Source organism: Lytechinus pictus, chromosome 17 (assembly GCF_037042905.1).
Source record: "Lytechinus pictus isolate F3 Inbred chromosome 17, Lp3.0, whole genome shotgun sequence".
NCBI lineage: Eukaryota > Metazoa > Echinodermata > Echinoidea > Temnopleuroida > Toxopneustidae > Lytechinus > Lytechinus pictus.
Window position 1 is genome coordinate 9,674,006 of NC_087261.1, and position 12,261 is coordinate 9,686,266.

Sequence of the window (12,261 nt, forward strand, 5' to 3'; positions counted from 1 at the left end):
CAAAATGTAATTGACAAATGATTTAATGCATTAGATTTTCATTGCTGCAACTGATTTTATTATAAAGGAGACAGGCCAAACACACGTGTATAAAAATATGAAATAACTATGATTTCATGTAGTAACATAAACAAATGAAAGTGGCGAAGTCTCATCATTAACTCACCTTATGAATATTTTTGACCACGTGAATATAACTGTTTTCACAAAATGAAGAGCTCTCTTGCAAAAGGAGTTAGGTCCATTTTTCATCAAATTTGATTTTCAGTAGCTCTATAAGATGATAACAAAGAAAAGTTGAAATTCCTATTTAAATGTGATCAAAAATGGCAAAGAAAAATCACTTTTTTTTCAAAAGGGGTTAGGTCCATTTCAGTTTAGTTGCAAAAGGGATTAGGTCCACACCGAATTTTTTTGGAAAATAGTATTTTAAAAAATATGAATAAAGGTAGATTTCTTTTATACCCAATTTTAGTTTGTCATGGTAGGGAATCTTGAAAATTTAGTTTCGCATAAGAATATGCAATATAGGAGAATAAAAAAGATGATTTTCTTGGAGTGGACCTAACCCCTTTGGCAAGCAAACTCTTCTGAAGAGCTCATTTGTCAAAAGGGGTTAGGTCCATTGTTCATAAATTTTATTGTTTACTGTCTCAAAACCTCAAAATTTTTAGTCGCTTTGATGAAAACAAAGAAAATTTGAAATTTACATGAAAAAGTGAATAAAAGTGGCAAAGAAAAATCACTTTTTAATAGAAATAGATTGGATTCATTTCAGTTTACTTGCAAAAGGGGTTATGTCCACAATGATCATTTTTAGAAGAATTTATAGAAAAAAATTGAAGAAAGGTAGATTTCTTTTATACCCAATTTTATGTTCGCATGATAGGGTAGTACATCATGACAATTTAGTTTCTCATAAGAATATTGCAGTAAGTGAGAATAAAAAACATGTTTTTTTCTCAGAATGGTCCAAAGTGGACGTAAGCCCTTTTGCAACTAAACTCTTCAAATACTGCAACATTTTAGAATTCTGTTTCTTCGTTATTTGATATCAGACTTTGATGAAATTTCCAGTGTTCTGCTCTATAAATTTTACTATATTTATTTGGATATAACTATTGCCAGCCCGGAGTACCTCTTCAAAGAAATCACTGGAAATTGGAAATATCACTCCGAATATTTTTCAAACACATTACAGATGACGTGTGGTTACTATAATTTTATTGCAACTCGGTGTTTTTCGTACTGCTCAGTACGATCTTCAGGCATAGGCCTATCCATGATCTCAATGTTCTTTACAAATATTACAAAATACTTTAATTGTTATATTATCTACATTATGCTATATCATCTTAAACAAACATCACCTGAAACATCATTAAATTGTATCATACTTCTAAATTTAACTACTTTAGCCTACAACAACGCAAATAAATAAGTCTCGATATATTTTTTGAAATTTGGTTGTTAGGGGCTTCACGTATTATAGTTGGGGAGGTAGAGAGTTCCAGAAATATGATATTAGGGTTATACATTATATATGCCTTTTTATGTAAATAATTTCTTTAGTCTGTTGTAACTATCATTTTGGGTTACATGTGTAATTTGATCGTTATGTTGTAGTATTGATGACGATGTGTATTTTGATCAAACAATTTTCATTTTGCAGAAACCCCCGCCAAAGATATTAAACAGACTCATTGGTGTTCAACAGACTCATACTGGTGTTCATCTTCTGCTGTAGATAGATGGATGAGCTGTTCTACTCTGACGACTGAACCGTTCTCATAAGTGACCTTTGACACGGAACCAGCTCCCACAGATTCATAAGTTGGTTCTGGACTATTGGTTGATCCCGGATCCATGCAATGACCTGTCGGTTGTAACACTTTGGTCTCATTGACTTTTGACATGGAACTAGTTCCCAATGACTCATAGGCTGGTGCTGGACTATTGGTTGGTTCCAGATCCATGTACTGACCTTCTGTTTGCATCACTTTGGTCTTGCATATTGCACTCCTAATGAAGAAACAAAGATGTTCATATATATTGATCTCTTCATCCAGTTCTTTCACACACAGAGGCATTTTCTATTTTTATTTGTTTTTATATAAGTAATTAAAAATGTTTCAATTGTTCTGTATATTTAATGACACCAAGGGTCAATACTATCAGTGAGCAGTAGCAGTAGCAGCAGTCGTAGCAAGTGTACTATAGCAGTGCCATCAATTGTAATTATCACCATTACTAAGAATTATCATCAAAATAACAGCAGTGATGAAAATAACACTATTTATTGGGAATGTGTTGTAATCATGACTAATGATGATAATGACCCCCGCCTTCAAGAAAGGCAACGAAACATTATGGCGCAAGCTCAGAAATAAAGTAATTCGCTCCTTATCTGATGCTAAACGTCATTATTACAGCACCCGTGTTAGTAATCTAAAAACCGACAATCCATCAGAATGGTACAAGCAAATAAAAGTGCTTACCAATAGGAACACTGACCCGGTAAATATCGAAATCCCTGGTACTGATCCCAATCAACTGAATTTGGTAGCGGATGCGATTAACAAGCATTTTGTTTCAATCGCAGCTGACATTCCCCCTTTTGACAAAGCGTCTTTACCTGCTTTCTTACCATGTCCATGCTCATGTCCTCATGTTCAAATTTATGATGTGTACTTAAAGCTCAGGAAATTGCGGATTGGTAAAGCTGGATTAACTCATGACCTACCTCTCAGAATCTTGAAAGAATTTGCATATGAATTGTGTGTACCTTTAACTGATTTGATCAACCTATCATTCCAAACGGGAATAGTACCACAACAATGGAAAGAAGCTCAAATAACCCCAATTCCGAAATCATTACCGGCAACCATTAACAATCTCAGACCAATCGCATTAACAAATGGCTTCTTAAAGATATCACTGACAAAATTGACTCACGACAATTCGGAAACCGCTCTGGTTTTTCGACCACTCATTATCTTGTGAGTTTGCTCCACAAAATGTATGAGAATGGCGAAAAGAGCAAGAGTCTATCCACAGTTGTGTGTACTGATTTCACAAAGGCTTTTGATAGGCTGGATCATAACATCCTCGTTAGGAAGTTGATCAAACTCAATGTACGACCTTGTATCATTAAATGGATAATAAGTTTTTTGGAAAATCGTCAACAATGTGTAAAATATCAAAGCACTTTGTCTAATTACTTACCAAATCACGCTGGCGTGCCCCAAGGGACTAAATTAGGTCCTATCCTCTTCCTGATTATGATTAATGATGCTTTTGAAAACACATCAGTCGATTGCTATAAATATGTAGACGATCTCACTTTGTTGGAATGTCGTAAAGAAAATTATCCTTCTGACATACAATCTACATTATACAATCTGGATCAGTGGTCCTCCCTAAACCGCATGAAGTTGAACCCTTCAAAATGTTCTTCACTAGTTGTGACATTCTCCAAATATCCTCCTGCTGAGCCAAGATTTTATATTGATAACTTACCTCTACAAAAACTTCAATCTGTTAAAATTCTCGGTGTAATCGTCCAATCCAATCTAAAATGGGACCTACATATCATAGAAATCATCAAAAAATGTAACAGGAAGTTGTACATGTTTAGGCTTTTGAAGCGATATGGGCTGTCTCTATCGGATCTGAAATTGATATACATGGGCTACATTCGTCCTGTTATGGAATATTGTACCCCAGTTTTTAATGGTGGGCTTACAAAAAAACATGTAAGAAGTTTAGAGCAAATTCAAAAAAGAGCTTGTAGAATCATGTTGGGCCCAAACTACACAGATTATGCCAGTGCTTGCCTATCATGTGAAATTCCTACTCTGGAATACAGAAGGGAGAAACTCAGCCTGGATTTCGCAATGTCTTTAACCAAACATCCAACATTCAGTACCTGGTTACCTCCTCCAAAAAACTTAACCATCAATCTCCGACATACTCCTAGATATCAGCAATACAAATGTAAGACAAATCGATTTCGCAATAGCCCCATACCATATTTCATAGATCTCCTGAATAAAGACATGCCCAATCAATAAACCCATTGCTCATTTGAAAGAAATACCAGCCTACTTGCAATATCAAGTTTTTTCATGAATGAGGAAATCAACTCTTATTTAATATACATATATTTTTATTGATCTTTTACAGCTTACTTATTTTGTTTTTATTATTCTTAATTTACCTTTTCCTCATTATCTTATGTACATGTATGTAAATTTTCATTGCCTACGTATTCTTGCCTATACACATATTTCTCATGTCAGTTTTTACAAAGGTGTACTGCTTTTTAATGTTTGAAATATGTAATGAGTCTTTTAATTGTTTTTACTTTGTATACATGACCAATTCAGCCATTTGGCTGCGACTCATGTTTTTAATAAACCTTGAATTGAATGACAATATAAAGAATAATGATAGAAATGATGATTATGATAAAGATTGTAGTGATGTGATGACATAAACAATTCTGACAGATCTGACTGCAATTTTGACAACAATTTTCATACTTTAAAATAGCTAATTCTTAAGAATGATACAAAGGTTGATTTCAATTCCATTAGGATTTTCCTTGTATTATTTTCTATGGCCAACATGAATGTTTTAAGTTCCAATGATATTCTGAAACATACAACATAATGAAAAACGTCAATGAAAATTAAAAGGAGACGGTAATTTCAGCTAAATGATCTTTGTTCTTCTAAAAGTTTATAAAAAATAAATCCTACATGTTTTACTCGAATCAATTTTTCTTTCAATATCTATCTATCAGTCAATTTTTCATCTTCTCTGTTTGTTTTTCTTCGAGGGGGGTATGATTATTATTTTGGTCAGTATTGCGTACTGAATTATAAAGTTTATAATTTAAAGAATTACTAGAAGTATTGTTATCAAGAACATATTTGTAAAGAAACATGATAGTGGAATCTTGTGGAATATAGCTTTCCAAGTAATGAGGTTCCACAGATATGTCAAACATTTTAAGTATGAACTGAAAAAGAAATCTTGTTCGTAAAAAAAAGCAGCTAAAGTGGAATATCGAAATAAAAATGAATGCAAAAGGTATGTACAATAAAAGCATTTGTCGGTGATATTTAAATACATTCTTTTCTCCGTTTCCGTTAAATAATTATCAAACTAAGAAAAAAAAGAAAATGGCTTCCCTTTGTGAAACTGTGACCACTTTTATATACATATAATCTATTTCTATATTGTTGAGAAAAAATGCACGTTGACTTCCTTCTTCGAATCGCAATATGCACGAAAGTATTTTTGAAAAGAAGAGATATCGCTTTCAAATGTATGTCATTTTTAAGTAAATTTTTGTATACACTTTAATATGAAAGAAATGAAGACAATATTTCATACCTTACCCTTTTAGAATCATACATGTATTAACCTATTATATTTGGCATGATGAAAATACGCTCCCCCAAAGTGGTGTTGTAGTAGTATTAGAAGTAGCTTCTACTATTAGTAGGAGGAGTAGGAGCAGTAGCAGTCATCGTCGTCGGCGTCGTCGTAGTAGTTGTAATAGTTGTTGTTTTTTAGAGTATTGCATGTAGTAATCGTCATACAGTAGTAGTCATATTTGGAATTATCTTGTACTGCTTTTTATTAAAAAGAAAGAAAACACGGCAGTTTTACTATCGAACATAATTAAGTGGATGGAATAATCTAAATCAAAATGACCTCGGTTGTGTAAATTTCAACAAAAGACAGATGGGCTTCGAAAAAAAAGTTTTGTAAGTATGTACGCTCCTATATAGCTTACATTTTATAAATTTTACCAGATTGCTGGTTCCGACTAGTCTGCAGACACAGACCCTGATTGAAATTTTTATCAACAAGTGTGTCTTTACGCAAAGACTATAGCACATACAAGGCGTGCTGTTTCCTTCAGTACACAAGGCATGGGTAGGCTGCATATTCAGACCCGTAACTCGAGTGAAGGGTTTGCCCAGCAGACTAGGTTCCGACGGGAATTTGAAACTCTATATAGTCAAAGTTGAATGCCTTTAAGAAGAGACTAGCATATATACCTTTTTTCATAAATTTAAGCTTTCATAATGGAACGATCCTTAAAATTCTACTCTTTTTCGAGATTTTTAACTTTGTTCTGTCTGTCAGATAAGAAAATGGTTTTAGAATGTTTTGGATCAGGGGCAGATCCAAAAGTTTCACTTAGAAATGAAGGTAACTTTGTCCCACGTAAAATTTGCAATGAAAAATAAAGGTCCTAAGTTGTGTATGAACGACATATTCCCATTCAAAAACTTTTGCTGTGATTCTCATGGGCGGGGCACACTTGTGTTTGAACGACGTATTTAAATTAAAATATTGGCTATGACTCTAAAAAGGGGGCCGGGCCAGATGTGCCCCCTCCCCAGGATCCGCCACGTTTTGGATGAAGGAACACTTATCTTACCTTAAATTCTTTCGTATGGTGATCCCGATGATTCCGACAATGACCAAGGCTATGACCACAGCAGCCAGACTGACAGAGATGACAGTGACAGTTGTCGTTGCTCTTTTCCGGTCTGTGAAAGCTGAATATGTGAATTTATTACGAAAATAAGATTCCTCGTCCCGAGTACAACTTTCTGATCATGAAGTCTTGACTATATCCACAGAATGGTAATATTTTCTTTCATTGATTCCTTCATTCATTCATTCATAGTTTCTTTCGTCCACCCATTCATTCCTTTTGCTCCTCTTCACAACATTTATATTTCCATACATGTTCAATGCCCTTAATAAGTTGCCTAGGAAACAAAGAAATTAAAGAAAGCTTTCAATATATATATCTATTCCCCAGAACTATCATTCGCGGCAATGATTATCCTAGATAAACTTTACAAAGGTTACTCTTTAGAAGGTAAGCCGATATAAACAATAAAACCTTCTTATTGGTCCCTATAGATCTTTATAGTGGGCCATTTTAAGATTTTATAAAGATTATCGGGTTGTCGTTTTGGGGGCAGTCTATAGTCTTGGCATTTAATTTGGGATGCTAACGAGACTATAGGTTAGGCCTACCGAATTGAGTCAAAGTTGTGAGCGATGGTCGGGTATTCATGGTAATAGCCACAGTAGAAGTCGATGTTAAATAGTCACTTGATGATGATGAAGACGTTGTCCGATCCGATGTTGCCAGGGCCGTTGTCATAGACCCTGTGGTCAGGGTGGTGGTGGTTGTAGCTGTACTTGTTCTTGTTGCCGTCGTTGATGCTTTTCTTGTTGTCACTCCCGTTGTTGCCTTTGTCGTTGTCGTTACTTTAGTAATTATAGATTTGCAGGGACAGAAGAATTATTAACCTGTATAGGTTAAAAGACACCCTTCCAACTTCTGCATGAAATACTATTATACACTTCCTGTTGTCATATCTTAATTATTGTGTTGTTGTTTTGGGCAATTAAATTCGAACAAAATTAAACAAATTATTTAAATTGCCGAAAAAAGGCCCTTCGCATATGTATGGGATGTCATGATCAGCCCCATTCTGCCCCACTGTTTAGAAAAATAAAGTCTCTTAATATTTATGATTTGTATCATTTTTATACCGCACTTATTGTTTTCTTTAATTTTCAGTATAAACTACCTCTTAATGTTCATAAAATGTTTACCCTTAATCACCGGATACAAAATCATAATAAAGATTCATTCCACGTATGGCCAGTGAAAACTAATGATGAAATGTGTATATCATAAGTTCCCTGTGATTCGGAATCCCACCCCAAGAGATGTAACTGAAAGCAAGTATGTTAAGTCATTAAGAAATGAAGCCGTTTCTATAATATCTCGAACGTGTATATAGTCATTTTCCTCTTGTTATAATTGACAACATTGTATGTTTTTTTCTGTTTATTTGTGTTTGCTTTTTGTTGTTTATATATCAAGTTTAATTCTTTATCTTACTGGTTTTTTTTTTCTATACCACGTCATGTTATCAATGTTCTGGGAACTGCACTTCCATAAGGCCTCTTGGCTCTATGTATATGCAGTTTCCCTTTTCATTTTTATTTTTACCCTTGCTTGTAAATAGTTTATCATATCTTGCTTTTTATTTGTTTTTAATCGAGAATGAATTGAATGCAAATTGAATTGAATTGAAATTAATTGAAAATCTAGCAGAACATTCAGTACACAATAGAAGTGTGTGTCAAGGGGTGTTGGTGCGTGTATTTTTTCAAATCAATATTGAAGATTTGGTGCACACTTTTAATGTTTACAATGATATATTTCATACTTTTTTTTACTAGAAAATAAGTGGTAGAGGGACAAATAATGAAGTAAACATAAGTAGCTTTCATTCTTATTTCAATTACAATCCCACAATTATTTTCTTACTTGGAGGTGAAGTTGATACGACCTCGATGTTATCAAATGCTATACGATGACTGTTATCCAAAGACCTTATAATATCTCCGATGCAAAGAATCTTATCTGGGAAGAATGAGACGGATTATGAAAGACGAACCGGACGAGATGAAATTTCATGAAAAGCAATCAAATAATAGGCATTATTACTATAAAAACAATATAATCATAATAGAAAATTATGAGGGTAATGATGATAATGATATTTATTAATAAAATGATAACATTAATAGTGATAATAATGATAATGATAATGCGACTACTCTTTTACAACTATTACCACTGTAGATGTAATAACATGTATCATAAATAAATGATGGTAACATGATGATAATAACAATAATAATACCAAAACTGATCAAAATCATAACGAACTATATTGATATCATTATTATTTGGCAGTGGCGTAATGATCCAAAAGTTTTGAGGTGGCCAGATGTGGCGGATCGGGTAAAATCTATACACTCTTAAAAAGTTGGCCAACATACAGTCCACACAACAGTTGGAAAAAGTTATCTATCTCTGGGTAGTTTTTTTTTGTGTGTGTGTGTGTGCGTAATTGAGTTTTGTCAGACGTGTATCAATCAGATATGATTATTTACGTCTTGGACCGACCTTTAACGTCACCATCCGAAAGAGGTGACCGGGGCTCGAACCTCTGCATCAATTTGTAACTCCCCCACATAGCTTGGATTACAGGCGCACGCCACAACGCCCAGTTTTCATCCAATCCAATACTGTGTAGTTTTCACCCCAAGCACACATTTATTTTTTTTTACAACTACCCAGAATCGGATAAAGTTTTAACCAATTGCTGTGTGGACAGTATTTTGCCCAACATTTTATTAAGAGTGTATATAAAAAAATGCGTTTCTGAATATCAAATATTGTGATAGAATTTGACATAATATTCAGAAAATAATATCATATTTCAAACTTTTCTCTCTTTTTTCTTTTTGGTCGTGATTTTTCTATTTATTTTTATTATCATTTATTCATTTTTTTGGGGGGGCAAGCATCCCAAGCATCCCCTCAACTGTACGCAGCTGTCAATTGGTAACTGATAATTATCATATTCAGTATAATAATTATCATTAATTCCGTATCAATATTATCATTATTAAACCTTTATTATTCAACGATTAATAGAAGCAGTTGTATACAACATATTTCATCATGTCATCGTCAGTTATAATCATATATACCTACCTGGGGTTCTCGTCCATCGCAGTAAACCATGATGTTTTCAATCCTCTGCCAGACGACACGGTCATTGTCAGGAATGCGTACAGGAACATCGCCAGGACAGACGGAAACTTCAAGGATACTTTGATAGCGAGAGTAGAACTTGTAGTGGAATGAAAGAAGTCCAGAATTTCGTGTAAGGTGGAGCAATGGGAGATTGAAGCTTGCTGGGTTGTTCCCCTCCGTGATTAGGAACATATCTATCAGGAAGAGCATAATTAAAATAATATATCGAGTGTTTGGGAAAGAAAAGTACATTTACTCCTCAAGTATCGCCAACGTATATGACAAAATACTTCATAACCACAGAGCTAGTAAACTTTATTTTCTCCCAAATAATATTCAATTTTCATGAAAGATTCGAATTTGTTATTTGTAAGTATACAATAATCGTACAAAGCTTTGTGCAAGATTTGAAAAAGAATGTTTAAGAAATGGGGCCTTCGGTGGAAGGAATGACATTTTGGTCTTATCCTTTAGACTTGACCTTGTTTTACTTGAAGGGCTAACTATTCATGCACAAACGAAGTAGAAATGTTGCATAAAAAGATCATAATTTCAATCCTTTGCAGCAGAACCGGGGGCGGCAGGATGGCACCTGTCCCATAAAATTCACGTAGGAAAAGGTGCCCATTTTTCAAAATGATAATGCCCCCTATTCAAAATGAAATGTACACTTAGAATAAATACCCTTTCTGAAGTATCAAATTTTAGTTTAGAAAATAAAAATTGGCCCGCGCTCTGCGCTTGTCTCAATTGTTTAGTAAAAAACCTATATGGTTCATGCTTAAAAAGGTGCTTACAATATTAAGAATAAAATAATATCATGCTTCGTGCTCGCATTATTCGATCAGTGAGATATGTATCCGTTTTATGAGTCATTAAATGAAGTCCTTAACAGGTCCCTTTTCAGGTCAAAATATTTGAAATTTCAGCTCGCGCTTTGCTATCCTGTTTTCATGATTACAAAAACTGCTCAGGTTTTATTTTCATGTCTAAATATGTGAAATGTTCAAGAATTTGAATTCGCGCTTCGCGACTGCAATATTTACATAGGCCTAATTTGTTAGAATAAAACTGAAAATTACTTAAAACTTAAGCCTTTAATAAAAAGGGACTACCCCCCCCCCCTAAAAAAAGCAACAGCTTTTAGCGGCCGATCGCGGAAAATGTGCATATTAAAAATATTTTTCTGGTTCCGCTCCGCCCCTGCATAGGTAATTATTCTCCTAAATTGATAACAAAAATGTAGATGGTCATTTGCTATTCAACTAACAAAACAATTTTTATGGGAAGGATGTCCTTTTAACTTGTTTAACAGTAATTAGCTGAGATTTTTTTGGCTCCAGAATTGACCATAAAGCGAGTATTACAACTGCACATTTTAAAACGGAAATACGTTCCACATTCCATCGTCCCTGTTTCTATCTTAACGTTTTATTGTTCGTGTTTAGAATCCCCTTATTCTTGTTATTGACTAGGTAATAGGTATTGTCCGTCGAAAATCGATTTATTGATCAATTATATGAAAAATTAAAATGTTTTGTTGATTGTAATATAATAAATGTTTTTTTTTAGAGAAATAAAACATTACTTTGAAAAAATATGATATATCATGTTCATTGTGGGGGGGGGGGTGGAGAGGGATTTCTTTGAACACTATATACCTTAAATACATCTTTTATATTATTGTGTTATTAGTGAATGATGACAGCAAATGCAGTGAGTGACTAAGGTATTATAGAAGAAACAAACAGTACAAACCATTTATCCGTCCGCTTGGTGCTCTGCCACGATCCCCGTGACCACTGGTTATAGTCCACGGAGTTGATGTCCATCCGATACCACAGTTAGTAAAAGAATTTGTTATACCATTACTTCCGCCGAATTGGCAAGTAAAGTCTACAAATGAAAACAAAAAATTATTATATATATATATATATATATATATATATATATATATATATATAGATATAGATATATATATAAATGTGTGAAGTTATACATGTACAACAGCTTTGGCAACTCTTTTATTTAAATATTGTGTGAAAGAAATAGATGAAGAGAACAATGGTAGGCGTAGCTTAAATCAAGGTTCCCCAGAGCTATCTACCCTTTGGAAAAATTGGTGATGCCGAAAAAATGTCCCTGCCGGGAATCGAACCCGGGCCCCCAGCTTTGAACGCCGGTGCCTTAACCACTAGACCACAGAGACGGGTTAGTGGCCTTTTTCCAAAGGGTAGATAGCTCTGGGGAACCTTGATTTAAGCTACGCCTACCATTGTTCTCTTCATCCATTTCTTTCACACAATATAGATATATATATATGTATATATATATATATATATATCATCGGCATCTACACATCTAAGGATATATATATATATAGGCCTATATATATATATAGCATAGTGAAGATTGATATAGAGTGTGAACACACCAGAATGTACCTGAATTCCAGAAAAAGGGCAATTTGAGGGTAGAGGATTCCTAAGGAATATAGGACCGACGAACAGTTTTAAATGGTTTTGTAGAATGAATGGCAGAGCAAATAGAGAGATAGGTCGACAATATTGAACTATCCTGGACAGAGAATTTAT

The 12,261-nt window shown here is 34.1% G+C and overlaps 1 protein-coding gene across 3 annotated transcripts; it reads right to left on the reverse strand.

Annotated features, from left to right (window-relative positions):
* Positions 1-548: 548 nt before the first annotated feature.
* LOC129280347 (uncharacterized) lies at positions 549-11,561 on the reverse strand. Of its 3 annotated transcripts, XM_064112518.1 has the most exons (6): positions 11,426-11,561; positions 9,626-9,861; positions 8,387-8,482; positions 7,153-7,311; positions 6,464-6,584; positions 549-2,022 (listed from the first exon to the last, which is right to left on the reverse strand). In XM_064112518.1, exons 4-6 carry the CDS (start codon positions 7,202-7,204, stop codon positions 1,701-1,703), a joined length of 495 nt encoding a protein of 164 aa, XP_063968588.1. In that variant the 5' UTR covers positions 7,205-7,311; positions 8,387-8,482; positions 9,626-9,861; positions 11,426-11,561; the 3' UTR covers positions 549-1,700. The 3 variants fall into 3 exon arrangements, 2 of the variants coding, with proteins under 2 accessions (XP_063968588.1, XP_063968587.1); XM_064112517.1 differs by lacking the exon at positions 11,426-11,561 and having other exon boundaries at positions 7,075-7,311; positions 9,626-9,743; XR_010296339.1 differs by lacking the exons at positions 549-2,022; positions 8,387-8,482; positions 9,626-9,861; positions 11,426-11,561 and adding an exon at positions 2,623-3,584 and having other exon boundaries at positions 7,075-7,347.
* Positions 11,562-12,261: the final 700 nt, after the last annotated feature.